This window comes from Strix aluco, chromosome 6 (genome assembly GCF_031877795.1).
Source record: "Strix aluco isolate bStrAlu1 chromosome 6, bStrAlu1.hap1, whole genome shotgun sequence".
Lineage (NCBI taxonomy): Eukaryota > Metazoa > Chordata > Aves > Strigiformes > Strigidae > Strix > Strix aluco.
Genome location: NC_133936.1, coordinates 28,541,365 through 28,563,532, shown reverse-complemented (window position 1 = coordinate 28,563,532; position 22,168 = coordinate 28,541,365). Strand labels below are relative to the sequence as shown.

Sequence of the window (22,168 nt, the reverse complement as noted above, 5' to 3'; positions counted from 1 at the left end):
ATGCAGTTTTGCTTCATAAAGTATGAGTAGCCTGAGGACTAAAGTTCCAGGTAGGGGTATCCCACAAAATTCACAGATCTTAGATTACTAAGCAAGAGGTTAATTTCAGGTGCACAATTAAGTGTGAAAACATAGTATTTGAAAACAAAATCCAACAAAAATGGGCCAGCAGACTCTAGACATAGACTCTACTGAAAATCTGCTGCAAAACATATTACTTAAACCAATGTTTTCTTCAATAAAAAATTCTCCTGAACATAACGGAGTAAGGTTTCACTTGCTTAAAGCACTGACTGGAGAAGCTCTTGTCTTACATGGTGTACCACGGTGGTGCACCACTTCCTGCCTTAAAACCTACAGCACTAAGCCACAAAGATTAATGACTGCAAATGCAAGTAAAACATGAGCAACAGATAGTAAATTTTAGAGAGCTTATTAATTGTAGGATGCAGAAGCCTGCTACTCTGAATTACAATTCTTGATCAATATTATTCAGTAACCACAATCTGAAAATAAACTATAGAATGGAACAAGTAGAATGCCACTTGTAACTTTTAGGGTTACAACACTTTATACTAGAAACTTGCATATTTAATAAATTTTATTTTCACACTTATACACACAGTATTAGCACCAGCAACTCTCTTTACCACTAATAAAATGGCTCATGCTATTTCCACATCCATTCAATAAAGAATCAATCCTACTCTTCCTGAACTCCAGGTTGAACTTGTGACACTATTAAATGCATTAAATTAGCTTGCCTGGCAAAACACAGCACTGTTAATGCAAAGGAGAAGTAGATTGGTTGAGTGATAAATACTTCACCAACTTTGCCAGCTGCACTGACTCACTTAAAAGGAAACAGATTAGCCTCACTAAATTTACCAACCTAACAACAAGCTCACTGTAAACCTTGATTATGGAGAGATGTGCAATAACAATTTGTGCAACCACTGTTACAACTCAGATGGGCATATATTGTGACTGAACTAATACCATGGAATTTTATTTCAGAAAATTAGAATCAAAGACACATAAATAACATACCTGTAAGTACTTTTTTCTAATTTTATCATAAATCTTGAAAACATTTGGTGACACTTCAGAAGATTTTTCTTTTTATATATCCTGATAATGTAAGGGAGGCTATCTAACTCTCTCTCCTTCAAGCAACAGTATCTGCGAACCTTCCTTTAAATTATGAGGTCCTTAAAGCTTAGGCATTTGGAGATACAGTATGTAAAAGGGAAGGAGGAATGGAAAAAGAACCCAAAAAGATCATTGGTATTACTCCTAGTTCCTTTATACTAACACGAGAGTCCACCATCCAGTTACCTCCAGCTTCCGCCTTAAGGGAAGATGGGGAAAAGAGGATTGTGAAACCACTTGCAGGCTGAACACCAGAGAGCACCAGAGGGGAGACACTGAAGAAAGGAGTAAGACTTTCACTTACTTAGTCAGCTACTTCAAATTTGCAGAATGTATCACTTCTTGAAATCAAAAGAACAGTGATCATATACAGTCTTATTAATCACTAAGCTTAGTTTTGCCTTAATTGTTGGGATTTAATGATAATGACAAAGACAAGTAAAGGTCAACGCAAACACAGTGTACTTCAGTAATATCCCCTCAGGCATATACACTGGGTTTACTGGCAAGGTTTTGGTAGTGGGGTGGCTGCAAGGGTGGCCTCTGTCAGAAGAGATCAGGAGCTGCCCCCATGTCAGACAGAGACAGTTCTAAGCCATCTCCAAAACAGATCCACTGCTGGCCAAAACTGAGTCAGCCCGCGATGCTAGCAGTGCCTCTGTGACAACATATTTAAGAAATGGTGAAAAACACTGTGAAGCAGCTGTGAGAGACGAGTGAGAAAAATGTGAAACAACTCTGCAGACACCAAGGTCAGAGAAGGAGGAGGGGGAGGAGGTGCTCCAGGCCCTGGAGCAGAGATTCCCCTGCAGCCTGTGGTGCAGCCCATGATAAGGCAGGCTGTGCCCCTGCAGCCCATGGAGGTCCACAGTGGAGCAGGTACCCAGCTGCAGCCCCCGGAGGACCCCACGCCAGGGCAGTGGATATGCTCTGAAAGAACCTGCAGGCCATGGAGAGCCCACATCAGGGAGGCTCCCGGCATGAGACACAGCCTGTGGGAAGGATCCCACACCAGAACAGGCTCCTGGCAGGACCTGTGGCCTGTGGAGAGGAGTCCATGCAGGAGCAGGATTTCCAGCAGGAACGATGGCCCATGGAAGACCCACACTTGAAGCAGTCTGTTCCTGCAGAACTGTGCCCCACTGGGAAGGACCCACGCTGGAACAGGTCTTTAAGAACTGCAGCCCATGGGAAGGAGCCGAGCTGGAGCACTTTGTGAATGACTGTATCCTGTGGGAGGGACTCCACACTGGAGCAGGCGAAGAGTGTGAGGAGGGAGCCACAAAGTGAGTGCAACCCCCATTCCCCCCACCCACACCATTTGGGAGGAAGAAGTAGAAGAGTTGGGAATGAAGGAGTGAAGTTGAACCTGGGAAGAAGGGAGGAGTCGTGAGAAGGTGCTTTTAGTTTTGGTTTTGTTTCTCACCATCCTACTCTATTTCCAATTGGCAATAAATTAATATTCCCCAAGTCAAGTCTGTTTTGCCCATGATGGTAATTGGTGAGTGATCTCCCTGTCTGTATCTCAACTTAAGAGAGTTTTTTTTCTTACTTTCTCCTGCTGTTCTGCTGAAGACAGAGAGTGAGAAAGCGGCTTGAAGGGCACCCAGCAGACAGTCAAGGTTAACCCACAGCAACATACCACTTCAGTTTTAAAATCACACATTTTTTTATACCATAGCCTGGTGGGCCAGATATACCTATGTATTCATTCATTGTACTCAGGAGTAAGATACTATAGCATATTGTCCATGTATCCATTATTGCTGTCTTACTAGTTTCCTAGCATTTTTAAAGAGTTTCAACTTGTCAGCATCTTCTTGAAATTCTGGACTAATATTCACTGGAACTAATCAATATCCATTTTCATGCCTGCAGAACAAGTGTTCCATCAATGCTAAGCTTAATCACCTCTTCACTGAAGCTGGATTATAAAAGAAACAAGTTTAAGGAACAGAAAGGCTGAAAACAACGTTCCTCTGATACTCACATTTCTGATGGTTAAATAAATTTTACAAATCTAATTCAGTTGGCTTTGTTAAGGTGATACACATCTTCAGTAAAGAGAATAAAGATCTTTCTTGAACTTGTTTATAAACCATAATACCTGCAACTCCCTATATACTTGTTATATACTGGTACCAGTCATTACAAGCAACTCTGCAGAAATTTCACATTACGTTACTAAAACTGTAACCACTAAGTTACTATTTGTAAAGGACCACCATTTCTGTAATTTAAAACTAGCATGCTAATAAATACCTTATTCTCTTCTTCAGCCTACTGGAAGATGCTTCCAAATTTACAGCTACTTGGTTTTGTTCAGAAGGTCTATGTAAAATTAACAGATATGTGGAAAACAACTATAAAACTCATCAATCTGTGGACTGTAGTAAAATTACTGAGAAACAAGTAGTTTTCACCTTTATGTTTATTTAAATAAAGATATCTGCAGGAGCTGAAAGCAGCTACTTCTAATAACCAGAAGCATAGAATATTAAGAACAGGAATAAAAATTCCCTTCCCATCCTTCCCTTCACAAACACCAGAAGGCTGCTTCTGTATATAAAATGCAATACAGTCATGGCAACCTGAAGACTATGAAGAGAGGAAAATCAGAAGCTCGCTCTTCCTTTTCAGTCTCTAGAGCTGATAAGTAAAGCATAATAATCTTGAAAAACTAAGAAACACAAAGCCTTTTAGAAGAAACGGGACAACACAACACACAGAAATCGTACACTGCTTCTGAAAGCTGAGCCAGGGCACAGAGGCTTGGCTTTTCACTCCATTCTGCATGCTAACTTCGGTGGTGGGACTTCCCCCCACCCTGAATCTGTTCCTGCTAGATACTTACTGGCTGAAATAGCTCCATCTGGGTTTTTTTTTTCGATTCTTTCAACAAAGAGTTAACAGACTGAAGCATTCAGTTACTCTAGAAAGCTCCATGCACTGCACAAAATGAAAAGCTGATTTTTTAAAAGAGCGATGATCATGAGAAGCAAACAAAAGATTATTCCAGAATAGACTTATACAGGACAAGGTCAAAGAAACTCGACAGACCAAGATAGTGTGGGAATTTATGTTAGTATACCAGTAACAAGATGTGCAAATCGCATAATTGCTTGGTCTTGTTACTTACACTATCGTAAGCAGAAATTTTCTTTAGGATACTCCTGAACAAAAATGCAGGAATATGAAAATTTTGTAAGCACAGCACACCGTTCACTATAACTATTCTCTGCTTTTTAGGAAAGATCCAGATAAATCAGTGCAGACTGCAAATATGGTTTCTTATAATATCAACTACATCAGATAATCAAATTTTATAGAATTACTCTGTTGCACAGTTTAGATTGAGACTGAACTTGGTAACAGAGGACACAGCGCTAGGACATAAAGCACTGAACAGACAATATAAAATTCAACCTGTTGTGTCAGATACTACAAATCCTCCTAAATAAAAATGCATATCTTCCCCTTCTCTTTAAGAAGAAGTATGACGTAGAAATAACTGTATGATTCCTCCAAGTTATCAGAAGAATAAGACCTTTTTGGCAAGAAAAGTTACTTGATTTCTGTAGTAACACAAGCAGATTAAAGTGAGCAATTTATGCATTTATGCTTAAAACTGAAGTATTATTATTATTTAAAGCAGAATCATAGTCACTGAAAATTTATTAAACTAATTGCTGTAAGATGCAAGTTCAAATTATACTTTAAGTTTTTCTTATATCAATTTATTTTCCTAGTTAATGGAGTAGTGTCTCTTGAAAAATACATCACCTTACTAGGTAACTGATTGGCTGGAGGGCTGGGAGACTGACTTACCCGGTGGGAAAATTTAAAAAGAACAACAATTGGTGAAGAAAAAGGGCTGAAAAAACTTCTGCTGCTGAAACAGTAGCCTTTCATCTTTCATTGCTGCGGGTCCATTTATTACACATTTACTGTATTTCCTATAATTTTCCACAAAATTTTACAGTGATGTGCTCTGATATCTGTTATGCTCTGGTATCTGATGTGCTCTGTATCACAGACTCAAGGAAAGGATAACTATTTACATAACATTCCCTGTTGCTAAAGTAATTAAGCTCACTAAGTATCAATCATAATTTGGATAAGCACTGCCAAAATTTTAAAGAATGGGTTTTTCATTTCATAAGCAGAAGTCAAATGAGTTGCAACCACCACAACTCTACTACTACGAACTAGCAATTTCCACATGTAAGAGAAGACATGTTCAATTATTTCAAAGGTCGTATGATGTTGCTAGCAGGGGGAAAGAGAAAAAACACATTCACCTTGGCACTGAACTTCAAATTCTCTATTATTAAACTGACCTATGCCTCCACTGACTTTTGCAACAATCTTTGTACTTGACAATAAAACCTCAAAGCACCAACTGACACAAAAAGAAAAGGGAGTGGCTTGTCTACTGACAAATACAGGTCAATGTGATGTTTTCAATGCCCCTATCACCCCACTGCCTATCATCCTGCAGATCAAGTTCAGATCTCAGTCACGTTTCGAGCCTCCTCTATGAGATCTCAAGAATACCCACAACAAAACCTTCTGTCAACAACGAAACACTACAGGATTATAGTAGAATTAGTCCATCTTCACTACATGACTTCTGAGATGACTACTCTTCCACACACTTCCAAGTCATCATAAGCCCATCTTCACCACAAAATTCAAGGCAACTATTTTGAATATAATTTGGATTTAATTGGATGTAATAGCTTTGGAATAATGATTATAATTAGAAACAAAATCACCAATATCCAACTAACCAATACTTATATTCATTTACTTATTCCCATTCTTGCAGAGAAGAAAAAAATCAGCTTTGTACACAAATCCTGTGCAGGAGTTTACGTAGCTCTGACACAGTGAATGTGGGGTGAGTTTGCTGACAGCTTTGTTACTAGGACACTTGCATCACTAAATCCAGAATCCCCTCATGCTGGACCTCTTCCCTACAATAATCCCACTCTATGGTCTCTCAGCCAATTCCAAAAGCTGGAGCCTATCGCCAGGCTGATGTCCTCCATTCCCCACTTGTTTAAAATTTAAACCTGTTCATCCTGTGACCCATACTGCACTTCACAGTCAACACTCACAACACAATTTCATTCTTTCATTCTCACCTCCCCCTTAAAGCTCTCTGTTGTCACGATCCTTGGATAAATTGCCAGCAGTTGGGGTATTGCTGTGTGGTGGCCAGAATCCATCAGGCTGACCAAGAGTGCCTCATTCTTTTCCTTCACTCACCATCTGTCTGTATCCGTCTCCTATTATCTTAGACTGTCCTTACGGACTGTATGCTGTCTGGGGCAATAACCATCTCTTTTCATTCTCTATTTGTACAAAACAGCATGGAGTCCTCCTCTGTAGTTTTTATTAAAACAATAAAAGTGGAGCTGTTCAATACAGATTTTATAAACTTTGAGTTATACAAAGAACACAAAAAAAGGTCAGAGAAAGAACAAAAAAACCCCGAAACTACATCCACCGCTTCCTATACAGTTCTACCTTCAAAGATTCCTCTCTCCTATTACAGAAAAAACAATTTCCCAGTTTTCAAAAAAGCATAAATTTAAATACACGTATGTTATGTGTTATGACTTCAAGAAAATATTTCCATACACTTCTCTTAAAGGACGTAAGTCACACTAACTCAACATAGAAAAAGTTATTACACAATAAAATACATCTGTATAATGTCACTGTAATTGACATGTTTTGTAAATGACCCAAAATATGCCAAGTCTAAAGGACAGTTGGTCATTCAACAATTCAAAAGAAAGAGTCAGAGATTTTTTACAGGGACATTTTAAGCATTCTCTGTCACTGGTTAAATATGCTCTCCCATTTTCACGGACAGAATCATCTTGCCACAGATCTCATCCCTACTTGCCCTCTGGAAACACACAAGCACTCTCCACTTAGGGGACTGAAAGCAAAAATAAAACGGACTCTCTCAACATTGACACCACAAACCCATGTCCCCCTCCTTTCTTTCCTATACATTCAGACCCTTCCTAGGGTCTTCTAGGAACTCTTTCATTTGACCCTACCATCACTATCAAAGTAAACTGGCAATATTTTGCTTCTCCTCCTAGTAAAAAGAGAAAGAAAGGAAAAAACCAAAGTCCTAACACCATCCTGGCTTCACAGTGGTCACCACAAAAATCACATGCTGCAGTAAAAACTTGTTCTTGATCTGTTTCTCCCTAATTCTGTATCATCTCTACTACATCATGCTTTCATCCTGCACCTACCACTTGGTAGCTGTCCTTCCTATCGAATACCGCAGCCCTGCTTGGGAAGGGAAATATAAACCGACACGCGTCTCCCAATTAAAATATATGTCATTGTGCTCTAAATTAATAAGCACAAAAACTGTATTACAGGAGTCGGGTCTCTCCTCAGTTTATCACATCATCTCAGTGCTGTCAGCAGGAGAGAGCGGAAGGCGGGATGGGAACGAAAAGGAGCGATAGAGACACGATCCGAAATAAATATTCAACACACTCACAAAGTGGAAGGAATTTAATTTAGAAATCAATTACATATTTAACCGCCTCGTCACGCCGGGGTACTTCATGCTGGAGGTGAACCAGTCTTCCCCCTCCCCAGGCTGCAGCAGCCGCCTGTCACCCTCCCATCGCCGAGGGGACAGGGGTGGCACGACCCCGCTCCCCTCACCCGCCCGCCGGGACCGGGACCGGGCAGCGGCGGCAGCTCCACCGCAAACAGCGGGGGAGGGCTCGATCCTGCCCGGCCGGGGCTGCCCCTCGCTCGCTCACTCGCTCGCCCACCCCCCGCCGCCGGGGCCGCCTCAGCACCGCGCCGCCGGGCCGGGGCCGTCGCGGGGCCGGCGACCGTTAGGCGGGGACAGCGACCGTTAGGCTGGGACGGCGACCGTTAGGCTGCGCGCGCCCGGCCCCGCCCGCCGCACCTGGATGTAGTTGGTCTCGCAGTACTCGGCCACCCGCTCCAGGTTCGTGTAGCTGTCGAACAGGGCCCGGCGCCCCCCCGGGATCTCCTCCTCCAGCAGCATCTGCAGCTCCGCCATCTTCACATCCTCTCACCCCGTCCGTCCGTCCGTCCGTCCGTCTTCCTCGCCCCCCTCCGCCCCCTGCCCCCTCCGCTCGCACCGCACCCCCCCCGCCCCCCGGCGCTACCCGCCGCCCGGGCCTGGCCTCGCGCCGCGGGCAGGGAGCGCGCCAGACCCCCACCGCGGCGGGGGCGGGGCGCGGCCGGGCAACACCTCCTGCGCATGCGCATGCGCCCGCCCCCCGCGCCCCCTCCGCGCCCCCCCTTCCGGTCCGGCGGCGCGCGGCGGGCGGGATCCGGGCCGGGCCAGAGCGAGCACCTGGGGCAGGGGCCCGCTCGCCCCCGTCGCCGCGAGCAGCTCGGAAAAGTCTCTAGAACGAGCGGTCCCGGCCTTATTTTGGTTTAGCTTTTTTAATGGCCGTTTGCAGGTGGGGGCCCGGCCCCCGCGGTCTCGCCCCGAGCTGTTGCCCTGGGGGTGTCCCCCGGCACCGGAGCTGGCACCAGCCGCCGCGCCGAGCGTTAGTCCGAAGGGCCACACCAAATAATAACGTGTGTTTTCATATTAGGAAGTCTTGGCGCTCTTTTCATCATTTTGCATTAATTGAGTCAATAGCAGCTCGCTAGCAGCGCTCTTTCCAGAGCATAGGTCTTAACGCCACAGCTACTGCTCTCCCTGGAAGCTTTGTCTTTGACTGCAACGTGAGCCAGGGTCAGACCCTCGTGCTTTTAATGTAGCTGCTCGGCTCTCCTGATCAGCAGAGGAAGAACAGAATGTTTCTTTTGTGCAGATTCTGTCTGAAAAGCTGCTATTGTACAGGGGCGAGAGGAAGGGTAAATTCTCAACTGCCAAGTAGTCAGCTTTTCAACTTTAACAGAGAAAAGCATATAATGAAGGGTCAGCAGAAACAGAGGAAGGACAGCCTCATGGCTGAAGCACAACACTGAAGCCATGAGTTAGGAGGTCTGTTTGGTCAGTTCCTGGCTTTAACACCGATTTCCTCTAGGTCCCAGGCAAGTCACTCGGTATCTCTACAATGCTTGAGGAAAATGCCCTCCCTTAGAGGAATGTGGAAGACTTTCCCACTGAATTCCTTCACCTGAACCTAAAAGTAGACTTTCTCCCACCAAAAAAAAAAAAAAAAAAAAAAAAGTGATCAGCCCTCTCAGCAGAAGTGTTCCAGCTTTCTTTAGAGGAGCTCATTTGTCTCTTTGAAATGGATTGCAGCTGTGATTACTCACCTCATGTTCCCATGAGGCTCCACAGAGCTCCTGCTGCCTCTGTAGTGCAGCCCTGGGTTATTTGACATCCCTTACATGTTCTGGCAGCCTGGTACTTTCCTAGCCTTCATGTTACAGACACTTCTGTGGTAGTCACCAGCCAGAGAAGATCCAGTGCCGCAGTCCTTGTACACCAACCTGGTACTATAGGAACAGTTGTTCCCAAGCCTTGAAAGCTGTTGCAAAGGCATCCAGCTAGATATGCCTGGCCTCCAGGTGACTTCTAGAATTACAAGCAGATTGCAAACACCTGGTGGGGTCAGGCAACAAAGACGCAGTCTTTGGGCCAGTCCTGGTAAGTTTCTTACCTTAAAAGAAAAATGAGATAGAAATCCCTGCCCTGAGGGATGTCTGCCTGGAGACATTTCTTCTTAGCTTGCTTAATTCCCCCATGTGAAGGATGAGTCAGGCACTGTTCATTATACTGCTTTAAAAACCCTCATGCGCAAAGCATTTTTCTCCCATTTTTAAATGTGGGCTAAAATTCACAACTTCAACTACTTGATTGTGTGTTTTAGTTTTTCTACAGGCAGTTAAAGTGCCGGGGGTAATTCATATGTTACAGCTGCAGTAGTCTTGATCTTACAAAAAGGCTTAAGAATCACAAAAGAGCCTGCTAGAGACCCCCCACCTAGATGTGCTGTGGGGAGAAGAGGGGTGACTGCTCAAGAGGGGTGACACGCTCCAGCGCAGGGCTGTGGTCTCAGGCTGCCCGCAGCTCTCCACAACGGACACTGGCACTCCCCGCCCTAAAATGACCAAGGACTGAAGAAGTGAGTGTCAGCAGCCTCGCTCTTGGTGCCCTCTACCCTGAGTTTATAAACCATGAGTTATACATTCAAAACCACTGATTTTGTTGTTGTTAAAGAATAAATCCTGGTTGTCAGCCCCCCTGCTGATTGTTAATGTGCCTTTGCTGCCAGGGCTCCAGGAAGAAAAGCCAACCAAATCAACTCACAAAGGGCTGCTGTAGAGCATGGAGCTCCAAGCCTTGTCCCACACCTTCAAGAATCAGCCATGGCCAGGCCTCCACCTCACCCCAGGGCTTGCAGCTGATGAATAACACCTTCATGTTTTGGTAAAGGGCCCCACGTTCCCTCCTCTACAGTAGCTTCATCTTGGACTCCTCATGCCACATCTGCTGCTGCTGCAGCTCCAGGGGTTGCTCATGCCCACACTCCTAGGACTCTTCATGTTTGTGCCAGGCTGGAGGCAGGCTGAGGCTTTCCTTCTCTCTTCATTCATTTGCTTCTCAGGTGTGAAGTCAAGCTGTCATTTGGCAGCTCCTCTGTAAACCTGCATGATCTTTCTCTTGGCAAAAGGAGAAAGCTGTCAAGATGTAAAGAGGAAGGTTCTCCAAAGACGCTGTTAGGAGTTTTAACTTGGATTAGCAGCACCAGACTGTAGGGAGGGAGAATTGTTAATTGTGTCATCCTCTCTCTGTGCTTTTGGGTGCCATCAAGGCCTGCTTTCATTGGAAACCTGCAAGAGCCTGTCTGCTCTCAGATCTGCGCTTAGCATCAGCAAACCTTCTTACAGGGAGCTCCCACCTGTGGGTCAGGCACCTCTTGACCTCTCTGTTGCCCTGCTGATGGTTTTTAGGGTGTAAGAAAAAGCATTATCTGAAATTCATGCACATAGCTGTTCACCAGAGTAGCCGGGCTAACCTGTCTTTGTAATTAGGTGCTTGTTATCACAGCATGTTTACATTTTAATAGGGTACTCTTTTGTGGATTTAAATTTAAATATGAAGAGCCCTCCTGTCAGAATAATGGCTGTCCTATAATCCTCTGTACACATACCAAAAATAATTAGAAATACTGTTTAAATTAGACCAACTGAATCCAACTACCACTTCCCTAAATTTACATAAATGACTTCCCATCTGTCAAGTGATGTGTTAAACTAATTTTAAGTTTTTATACTCCCTCAGCCCTAAATACAGTATTACACACTTTAACTTTTCCAACTTCTTTTTAATCCTTTTGTGCAAGATTTTCCCTTAGATCAATATCTTCAAGACTGGGAAGCAAACGTATTTTCCACCTAAATGTGCTGTTCAGTCACCAGAATATAGAAAGGCAAGCATCTAGCTCAAGAGTCCAAACTGGACACCACAATCTAAAAGCACAGAGAGACGGATATTCCAAGTTTTCTTGCATGTGTCAAGTTTTAACTCCTACCAATCACCCACAGGAGTACCCTATTCACAAAAACTTGCACAGACAAGCCAATGGTTTGGTCATGTGTAATCTTCCAGCCGGACACTTTGTGTGCATGTCCCACATACCACAGTTTGAATTACCAATTCTTAATTAGAGAAAAGTAATAATGGGGTAGCTCAAAGGCCACCTATTTTTGGCACCACAGTAAGAAATCACAGGAATAATCCTCTTCCATTTTCTTTGCTATATGGAAAACTAAATAGCACAATCACCACATTGGGGTATGTTAGTAAACATCTTGTTTAGACAGATGAACAGGTCAGATCTCTGACAGATCCTGCTGCAGGTTTTCGGTTCACTTGTGTAAATAACTCTGCTCTGGTTTTATGAGGTTCCCACTTCTGAGCATTTTTCCCTTTTTTTTTTTTTTTTTTTTCACATTTTGTAAACAGTAGAAACAAAAGCTGAAAATCCCTGTGCTTGCGGCATCACATGGAGCTGAGCAGATTTGCAGCTGGATAAAGGACAAAGAACTCTGACACCAAACTTAGTGGTCATGTGCACTGACCATATAATAGATAGGCCCATGCCCTTTAGCCAGCAGGTAACATTTACTGGAGGAATGGGGGAGGAAGGGAAAATTAGGTGACTGAGGAAAATAGTATGTACCTTCATTCCCCCAACAAAGACACGGTCCTGCTCGCTTCATAGTGTCCAAATCTGCCTCTGGCAGGTCTTCACCAGTCTCATAATCCAAAGCACCTGAAGCAAACAGCAGTTTTTTTAACTCCCACGGCTATTCCAGAATGCCAGGGGTGGCCTCCCAGCACAGAATGCAGCTCATACACCTCCAATGCTGCAACAAATGGTGTCAGGATACCGATGGCTCTTAAACCCTCCACCTCCCGTCCTCCTTGTAAGCCACAATGAAAAACCCACACACCCTGCAGCTGCACATTCTCCTCCTGCTTCCTCGGGCATTCAGCAATTTGCTGGGCAATCAAGATTGTAACCACAGATAACCTCTCTGTTTATGAGAAACTGCAGCTGGGTAAAGCGCTTGCTGTACAAAGGGTAGGAGAAGTGACCCGTGGGGTAGTTTACATCTCATGGAAGTGTTTGCTCTAACATTGTTATTTCAGAACCCCCTCAGAGGGAGGCAGTGCATGATTGACATCTGATACCTCACAGCACCTCCAGAGAGAGACAGGACATGTTGCAGAGATTCAGACTGTCTCTTCTAGGATGTGTCTCATTCCAAACACTAAGCTTTTTTCCTAGGAATTCAGGTTTGCTCTTGAACTTTATTTCAACACAGCACTGTGTGAGAAGGACACAGCCAGTACAAGGGAAGAAACTCTCCAAGGGAGGAAGAGGTCAAGCTAAATAGGAAAAATAATGATCTCTTTCTAACATTTCAGACTTTAAAAGAAAACAGGCAACAAATGGCCTCAAAGAGAAGCCAGCACAAAGCATAGCTGCTCATCAGTTTCCCTTCAAGGGTTCAAACGATAAAGCACTCGGGGGGAGGGGGGGAAAAACCACTCTAATTTGTTTTTCTTTCCTGCCAGTATTCCTTCTCAAAGATGCCAACCCAGACCAACTGCCAGTCCCTTCCCACCCTGTCCTGACCCTTGTGGCATCTCCCAGGTAAGGTCTGATATGGCTGCTGAGGAGAAAGACCTTAAAGGATAGATAGTGGAGTTAATGCTCCACTGCAGCACATGGGAAAATTAATCCTCTCTCAACTATTGACTCCGGCTCGCTACAGACTGGAGCAGATGTTACTGGCCTGCTTATGCTTTTTTCACATTTGCAAGTTTGCTCTACAGCTGCAACAGTTAGAACCATTCTCTGGGTCTTTGTTTCTTCCTGACGTAATCAAAGTTCAGATTTTTAGGTACTTGCATAACTCCAGGAACTTGCCCACTGGAGTTTTTTTAATCCTGTCCTGTTTGTAATCATGCTTTTACCACATAAACCACTTTAAAAAGTTTTTTATGGCCTTGCATATTTTTAGGAGCCACCAAACAAATGTGTGTTATTACTGGAATTAGCATAACTCCCTTGCTGGGAAGGATAATAAATCACATCTGTGAAGTCATCTTTCCTCCTTCCATCACACATCTGGTCAAGTAATTCACTTTTACAAGGCTGCGAAGGCAGCTCCTCTTTGCACAGCTTCTGTTCACTATCCTGTCTGCATCTCTCTCCTTCTCCTAACTGTCCTGTCCTCCTGCTTGGCCAACACAGAGGAGCATTTCAGCCCTTTCTCTCACCCACAGCTACTTTTGACAGCATGGTAACAGCACAAATCTCAATGATGCAGTACTGCCTAACGGGAGATGGAGACTGATGGCTCCCCATGAGTCGCAGCAGCTTCACCCACCTCAGCCTGAATCTGGTTTGACAGAATATTTATGTGCAGAAGGCAGCCAGGCCTCCCCGCACTGTCTCCTCTGAGAGGAAGCTTAAAGGACTCATTTATTTCAAAGGCAAAGACTGAATCATATGAGTGAGCTTTTAGCAGGAAAGAGTTAGAGCCTAAGCTGTACCCATCCTGCTACAAACTAGTCAAAGTCACAACCTCTGGAATATAAGACAGAACCCAAATGACTGACTGTCACATGTCAGCACACAAGGTTTGATCTCTCTCATATAGGTATAAGGATTCTTTTTTTCCCATCTTTGTCTCTTTAGGACTGGGTTTTCCAGTGAACACAATGGAGCGAGGTGTTCACACCCCTGAATTCAAATAGGGCAGGGTAATCCATTTTGCAGATGCCAACCTTAGCTAACAATCTTCTAGTGGGTTGGGGCTGAGCTGGGTGTGCAACTGGGGTATACAGCAGCTTGTGACATTGGTTTCAAGAGCCTCTATCAGACTACTGCTTCCCCAGCTAGGGAATGGGATTGCTGCAGGAGACATCCCTAGCACAGGGCCAGAGGTGAATGGCTGGAAGGCCACAGGGTGGTCACCCTTCACCTAATGGAGTCTGGGGTTGAGCCATTACTGACGGATAAATAAAGCTGAGCTCTGCTGTTCAAAGTAATCATACAAGTCTGTGCAGATCTCTGGCCTCAGAGATTTATTTGAATCAGGAACACCAAGGCAATTCATCCTCTCTAAACAGCCTCATTCCCTGCTCTGTGTGCTCACTACCCATGGGGCCCAGCTACACATTAGCTTCCCTCCTTCCCCGTCTGCGCTTTTCTGCAGCATGTATTCGCTAAATATAATTTGACAGCTTACTTTCTCAGGTCCACAGCCTCAACACCCATGCACTGCTTCTCTGTGCCAGAAGCTCTATTTTGCAAGTCAAGCCATAGTCTCCCTTCCAGCTCATCTTGCATGAAGAATGAGCACATCTTTGTGTCCTCTCCCTTTTCACACCCATCGCTGTTGTTGGAAGGGACTCGCACAGCCACTTGCGGTAGCACATCCCTCAAAAATCTAGCTCTAAAGGGAGCCACACAACCAAGAGTTAAAACTGTTCTGGTTATTTTGCATATGCCAGTTAGCCCTCAGCTCTAATCAGAACTTCCACTAGTTCCAGTTTTGGCTTAACTCTAAGTCTCTCTGAAGCCATCATACAAGTATAATTTCATTGTGTAAGGGGGCTCTCCCATCGAACTGATACCTTACTACTCTTCAGTACCCTTCTGCATCACCAACTTCAAAAAGTGCCATATTCCTCCAATGTGCATGTACTGAAATGTCATTGAAATCTGCCTTCTACTTGTATTACCTGATCTATTGCACACCAAATCTCAAGGGCCTGTTATTCATTCCAGAAAAATCCAGTCCTTGTCAGTATATGTGACACCTCCAACCAAAGGGCTTAGTTAGCCACTTGCTAGCTGTACTCCTTGATTCAGGAATCCAGAGGTCATTAGAGTACTGAATGCAGTTTAAGTATATACATGGCTAGGATAAAGAGATTATTTCAGGACACACACTGGTATCATCTCTAATATGTGGGAAGAGGAGCAAAGGAGCAAACATATACAGCTGGTGTACTTTTGCTCCTCTACTGCCAATCTGAGTTTTCAAGCTGTTTTCATACAAAGGAAAAAGCAGAATGGAGAAATCCTTATCTTAAAAAAATGGCTGGGAGCTCAGTGAATTCAGCAGCTCTTAGGATAAAATACCCGCAGTAGCCTTCCCCCTCCCCTGCCTCCTCAGGAACCAGCAGTATTTCTCACAGTTTTCCATTAACTACTTTTATTATCTGAACGTCTGCCCACATGAGTAATTGAGTGAGTCACATCAGCAAAAGACTTGGAGTTTTATGAGGAGGCTGCACTGTAAAATTTTTTTAAATCACAGTTTAATTTACAGAATGAGGATTTTTAGCTGTGGTGACAATTTCAAGACCAGTGCTGCAGTAGTGGGAGAAAGAAACACAGAGGTGATAAGGATTTCCAGTTCTTGAGGGTAATTGAGAAAATGTGATTGCTCAGCTCAGTTTACCACACTGGAACCATACAGCTATAAAATATATAAAGGCTAATGCAGGATGTATGTTTGCAGTATTTTTACCTTTACTATGTAAAAGTCACCATCAAGCTTCCTCAAGCACAAAAGAGGATCACTATGAACTATGGCATATATATAGCAACAGGCCTTACCTAGTGATCACTGCTAGGATATGAAACTAGAGGCCTGATCCAGCAAACCCTCTATATCATTTCCTTTTTCTTTGCATTATGCCAATACTAGACTTACAAAGACATCTAGGCATTTAAATAGTCAAGCAGGTGCTTTGTGGGGTATTCAAAATCCAAACACCCAAAGAGCTTCAAAAATTTGGTTTCTAATGACTGAAAGCCTCACCTAAGATTTAAGTGCAACTGTGCTAGGCCAATATATGAATAGTCAGTGGTATTCAATGCAGTCACACAGCATAAATAATAGTCAGTCATACAAAGGTTTGCAGGCCCAGGCCCACGCTTGAGGTTAATTTAGAGCAGTCTGTTAGCAAGCAATCAATTTGCTCCTTCATTTTAGTAGAACAATATCATCAAATCAAGGCACAGGCTCTGGCAAATTTAATATGAATTCTGCACATCAGAAGGACTAAGTGCTTCAAACACCCTCTCTGCTCCCAAATATCTTGCTCACTAATGAATGTGGGGCGGCTGCACCCATTGGTCCAGTTGGTTTCCCATCCTATGCGATGGTGTATTCTTGCAGGCATACCTGTCAGCTCCCATTAACTCACGGGGCCCACTCCTCTCCTCCCAAGGCACCTTCCCCCCACTCAGACTCCTGGAAGAGCTTGCAAAAGCAGGACAGCCACCCCAGAAAGCCAGGGCATGTTCAGAAACAAATCTGTCACATCTTTCTCCCCAAGCAGGACAGTTGCAGGTGGTAGCCAAGCTGCCAGAAGACAGGGCTTTTTGGCCTGGAAACTGCATTTGTGGAAACTTAGAGCTGCGTGAGAACGCTTATACATGTTGCAACACGTAGCAACCTGTTCTTCTGCTCCCCTGCACAGCAGCAATCCAGTTACTGCTGTCTATAATGCCCATGGTGCCCTGAACCCCATCATTGTACCAGGCTGACTTGCAAGAGTCAGCTTGTGACATACTGGATACTGAAGGTTGCTGAGCAGGGACTGGAGTTGCTGCGTTTCTGCTTTTTGGGTATTGCAGAGTTCCTGCATCTCCTGGGGTTCAGCTGTAAGGTAAATGAATGGAGCTGGAGCATCAGTGTGTACCACAAAATACCACAGTGGTCTTAAAGGAAGGGATGGAATAAACATGATATATATAATCAATAACTCACAGCTAACAAGCCCTGCATGAGCAAGTCAGTTGCTTTTCAGTCCAAGAAACTACAAAGCCAGGGTATGCATTTTCACATTAGTGCTGATGTCAGGGCATGAATATTCCTAGAATTAAAAATAATATATCTGACTTCCAATAGAGGATCCAACAGTGACATGAAAAGTGCAGCTTTTTTCCATGCTGCTGGTAGGCACTATCAATGAAGGTGTAGGGAAGTTGGCAAGGGTAATAAAGCCACCTTAGCTAGATCTGAGCCTCACTTATTCTGTATCAGGGTCTCGGCCAATATGAAACAATACTACCAAGTGCCAATTTCCACACTTTGACGATATGAACTTTGCTTTTTCAGACACCCTTATTTGCTTCTCCTCCTTCATCCCAAAAGATAAATGGCCAAATATGACTTACTGTTTTTCTCTTACTGTTCCAATTTTGTTCCCTTCCTGGATTCATGGCCTTGGGAAATTTGGTGAGAGCTAGAGCCATAATAGGTGAATAGCACCTTCTTCTTCATAGATGACTATTCATTCCCTCCCAGCCTCCCCTCCCCAAGGCTTCTGAACAGAAAGTACTTGTAGGAATCATTGAGTCTATTGCTGAAACACAGTCCCTAAGCCAGGAGGTACACAGCACTGCTGGAGCATCTCGTTCCATCAGTTAAATTAAAGAACTGAATCCAGCTGATGGCTGGGCCCAGCAAGCTCTCTTTTAGTGAGGATACCCAGGGCCTTCTGCTGTAAAGCTCTGAAGGGGAAGATGATCGCTTTACCCTTGCTGCAGTGTCTGAGTCATTACTGAGTTGGAAGCGACTGTTAAAAAAAAAAAAAAAAGCCTTCTTTGGTGAGACTAGAAAGTTGGCACCCAAGCAGGCACAGCATTGGATGTCTCACTGCCAGGCTTGTGACAGAGCTGACCTGCCTGGATGCCAGCAGGGAGGTGGCAGCAGAGCGTGCCAGTGCCCGTGAGTTGCCCAGCACTGCAGAGAATGGAGCAGAGAAGCTTCAGAGAGGTTCAGAGGTGGGCCCAGCACCGATACTCCATATAAAGATCAAACAGTTCCTGCCTAATAGTGAGACTGGAGCACCACTTGCCCACCCTCAGCGATGTTTCACTGGCGTTGGAGGTAACTGAGACACTCACCAGGGATACATTTTACCTGGTTTCTCTGCCCTTTCAGTTTTCCATCCTCTCCTCTCTGACCAAGGCAAAAAGCCTCAGCTACCTTATCACCACTATTATCACTTACCTGTATGTCAATTAAGATTTTTGCTCCAAGTTACACTAGTTTAATGTGGAATCCTGCAAGATTTGTCGTTGTGACTTTTTACTGGCCTAGCACTGATCTATTTAAACTACTTTTCCCATTAGAGAGATGATCAAGTGCTTGTGCCAGAGATGTTGGTGCAGATACAGAACTATGACTGATGCTTTTTGCCTCCTGGAAGCAAAGGCTTTTCTTTACAGGAGCATTAACATCAGAGCAATCATACATACTTCATTTATCTTGGATTCAGGCTCCTTTGTAAAAGAAATAGGAATGACCTGAGAAGTAGGGGGAAAAATTCTTTCCACTTCATCCCTCCCCCAAGTCTTTTTGTGGGAAACACAACTGTGTTTTGAATGCTAAAATTCACACAGATTTAAAAATACTTATCTTCAAGGAATGTTGCCATGGAAACCCCTATCTTCTCTCCTTCCCCACCCTCCATATGTGAGGAACATTTCTGTCTTTTTTTTTCCTGCATGTGGTAGTTCCTCTTCCCCGTCTGCTACTGCCAAAAACCTGGCATTGAATCCTAAGAGATGTCAAACAGGCCTTTTGTTTAGTTGAAAAGTGATAGCTAAAAAACAGTCCTGAGCTCAACTAGAGAGAGATGCCAAGATGGGTACATACTCTCAGGCTCCAGAGAAAGATTCCTGGAATATTTTCCAGCAATTCCAGTGGAAAAAAGCAGCAAGAGCTGCCACAGTTCCACTTCCTGGTGGCATAACCCACAAGTGATAAAGATTTTCCTTCTTGTTGGAAACCTTTTTTCCCCTTCCTTGTCACTCTTGATAAAAGGGGTAGGGAAGTGGGTGAAGTCCTGTAGGCTCAAAGTGCTTTCATTAAGGTACAGCTCTACCCCATTCCTTTTGCCCCAAAGCTACAAGAGGATCCAAGCACAAAAATGAAGTCAATCCACATAGACTTCACTCTGCTGATCAGAATATATCTATATCCAAGGGTTAATGTCAGGGAGCCCCTTCTGTAGCATTAAAAGAAACCTTGCGAAGGTCATACACGGCCCTATTGAATAGTGAGACTCAACAGTTTATCTCCTGCTGTCAGTAGGAAACACGTGCACAGTACCTGAGACAGAAAGAGTGAGAAGGCAGTGCTACTTACCTGTGACTTAAGCAGTACCAAAATGTTCACAAACAAACTATGCAGGTGAGATACTGTTTTCCCAGTTTGGATGGCCAGCAGCCCAGGTTCACATAACTGCACAGCTAATGGGGGAGCTGGCACAAGAGCTGCCCAAAGTATTTTAAATCAGCAAACATCCACTCTGCCCAAAAAACAACATTTACTTTTGCAGCAAGTAGGACAGAAGTTGCCAATATCACCCTTTCCATTTAATGATGGAAAATAAAACATACAGCCCTCAACACTGTGCTGCATGCCACAGCCATTACCAGCAAGACCTTCAACTGCTGGGAACAGAAGGATATTACTAATTTGCAATAATGGCTCTATATGCAGCGCAGATTAATTAAAATCTAGAGGTAACACCATTCATGGATATTTAGGAGGTAGTGGAAGGCTAGCTCAATAAGCTGTCTGCTCTGCTCAGTTATGTTAACTGTCTCACCAGTTGCCACCAGTACAAGGGGTAAAAGTACAAGGCTTTGTCAGCCAGAAACAGCCATGACAATCAATTAGCAATGGCCTGACTGCTCCCAGCACCTGTGCTGGCTGCCTGCTTCTGAGAGCAGCAGGTTGCATAGGCACAGAGATATATTTAGCCTCTTACCTTCCATGAGTTTGTAGCCCTCTGTAGAAGCTTGTTCTACAGAGTCCAAGAAATGAAATGACAGCTTTTCTGTATGCTTTTCAAAACCATCCTGTGGAATTTGTGAAGCAGCTTTCTGGTGTAGAGCAGGAATACGAAGCGTAAAAGGCAATAATTCCCTATATTATAGAAGCAACCTCCCCCTCTTGGTTTTGTTTCTAGACTATGGCATTTTTTTCCACAGGTTGCAATGCTTGCCCACATCCCCATGTTACAGCCAGAAGAGATCTCTGGGCCTTACATATATCCTTTGTGGGTCTGAGCAGCAAGACTGACAAAACCCTATTTTCTACTGACTGGACTCCTGAGATTGACTATCTGCTACAGTGCAGGTGCTGATTCGGGCTTTTCCCCAGGCTGGCATCTAAGTATGCTTCAGCTTTGGCTGCAATCTTGTGACATACCTAGCATAGACTCTCTATGCCCAGTCATCTTTTTTTTGTTTTCCACAAACTCTGTAGGAACATAACAGCATTGAGATTTCAAACCCTGATCCCTGTCAAATGCAGCTGATTTCACCAAGGGCTAAGAAGTTACTTCTTGTGAGAAGAGAAAGGGAAAAATGGCCAAACATAAGTGGGGAGGGGGGCACACTCTACAAACACAAGTCTTCCTTAGGTAACCAGGCCAAACAAGAACCAGCTGACAGTGCATGCTAGACAAGGGGTGAAGCGAGAAATGGGAAAAAACTGGTATTTCAAGTTTCCAATCAAAATAGATTAAAACTTCATGAGAAAACTCTGATCCATGAACATTCCCATACAAAAAAGGGGGTTTGATACACAAGGAAGGGATCCACAGCTCGACTAGTGAGTGTTGCATTAAATCTTCATAGTTAGGCTATTTGAAATGACTGACACACATAGAGTGAGGCATGGAAACTTACAGACTTCAGCAAACAATGTGTCTCTGACCTCAGTGTCACTCTGAGCAGTGCATAACAAACGCTTGAGCGCGCCTTACCCACCTCCTTGCCCTCCATGCTCAACACATTTCCTTAACTGATGAGTCAGGGCGTTTTTCCGACAGCAGTTTTGAGCAAACACAAACTAATCACTGGCTTTCTCCAGCACTTCAGGCCACATTCTTCTCTCATATCAGCCATGGACTCCTGTAGCATGCTTGGTTACTGGCCTGGACTGAAAGCACAGTCTTACAGGATGCGATACCTGTAAAAGCTGACAGAAAATTCGTAACAAATTATATGGAATTACTCCCATTTTTGATTCCTGTAACTGGGGAAGGGCTGTTGCAAGGCAGTTGGCCCATACAGCTCCAGCAAGGCGCAGAAATGTTGTAGCAGAAGTCTGGACAATTACACTTGGGAAGCTTTTCTGGTGTCTGAAAGCTTCACTCCTACAACCAAGGCTACAAGAAAGCAGATCTTCACCACTCAATTAAATGACAGTCAGCTATTCTTTTTCTGGCTCCTAGCAGGGACAGTGCTATCCTACCATTTTTTCCCAAGAAGGCAATAACTTAGCCTCCATTTTGCCTCCTCTGCACACCAGGGATGCTTTAAAGTAAAATCCTTTACCACAGTGATTTCTCCAGAAGGTTTAGGAAACATCTGCAACCTCCAAGAAAAACAAGCCTTTTTGTATAAGCAGTGAAGCAAAGCCTAACTTGAATTGCCGTCTGGGGACATGACCAACCTTCAGTTAA

General features: G+C 44.1%; 1 protein-coding gene across 17 annotated transcripts in view; it reads right to left on the bottom strand.

The window, feature by feature from the left end:
• The window catches only part of ABI2 (abl interactor 2), a 72,007-nt gene extending 63,705 nt beyond the window's left edge, over positions 1-8,302 (bottom strand). For 11 of the 17 annotated variants that reach the window (XM_074829317.1, XM_074829324.1, XM_074829329.1 and 8 more), the window contains exon 1: positions 8,117-8,300. In XM_074829317.1, coding sequence (XP_074685418.1) covers positions 8,117-8,233 — 117 coding nt within the window. In that variant the 5' untranslated portion in view covers positions 8,234-8,300. Of the gene's footprint in view, positions 1-8,116 lie in introns of all 17 variants that reach the window. The other 6 variants (XM_074829321.1, XM_074829318.1, XM_074829323.1 and 3 more) reach the window with 2 other exon arrangements.
• Between the last annotated feature and the right edge of the window lie 13,866 nt (positions 8,303-22,168).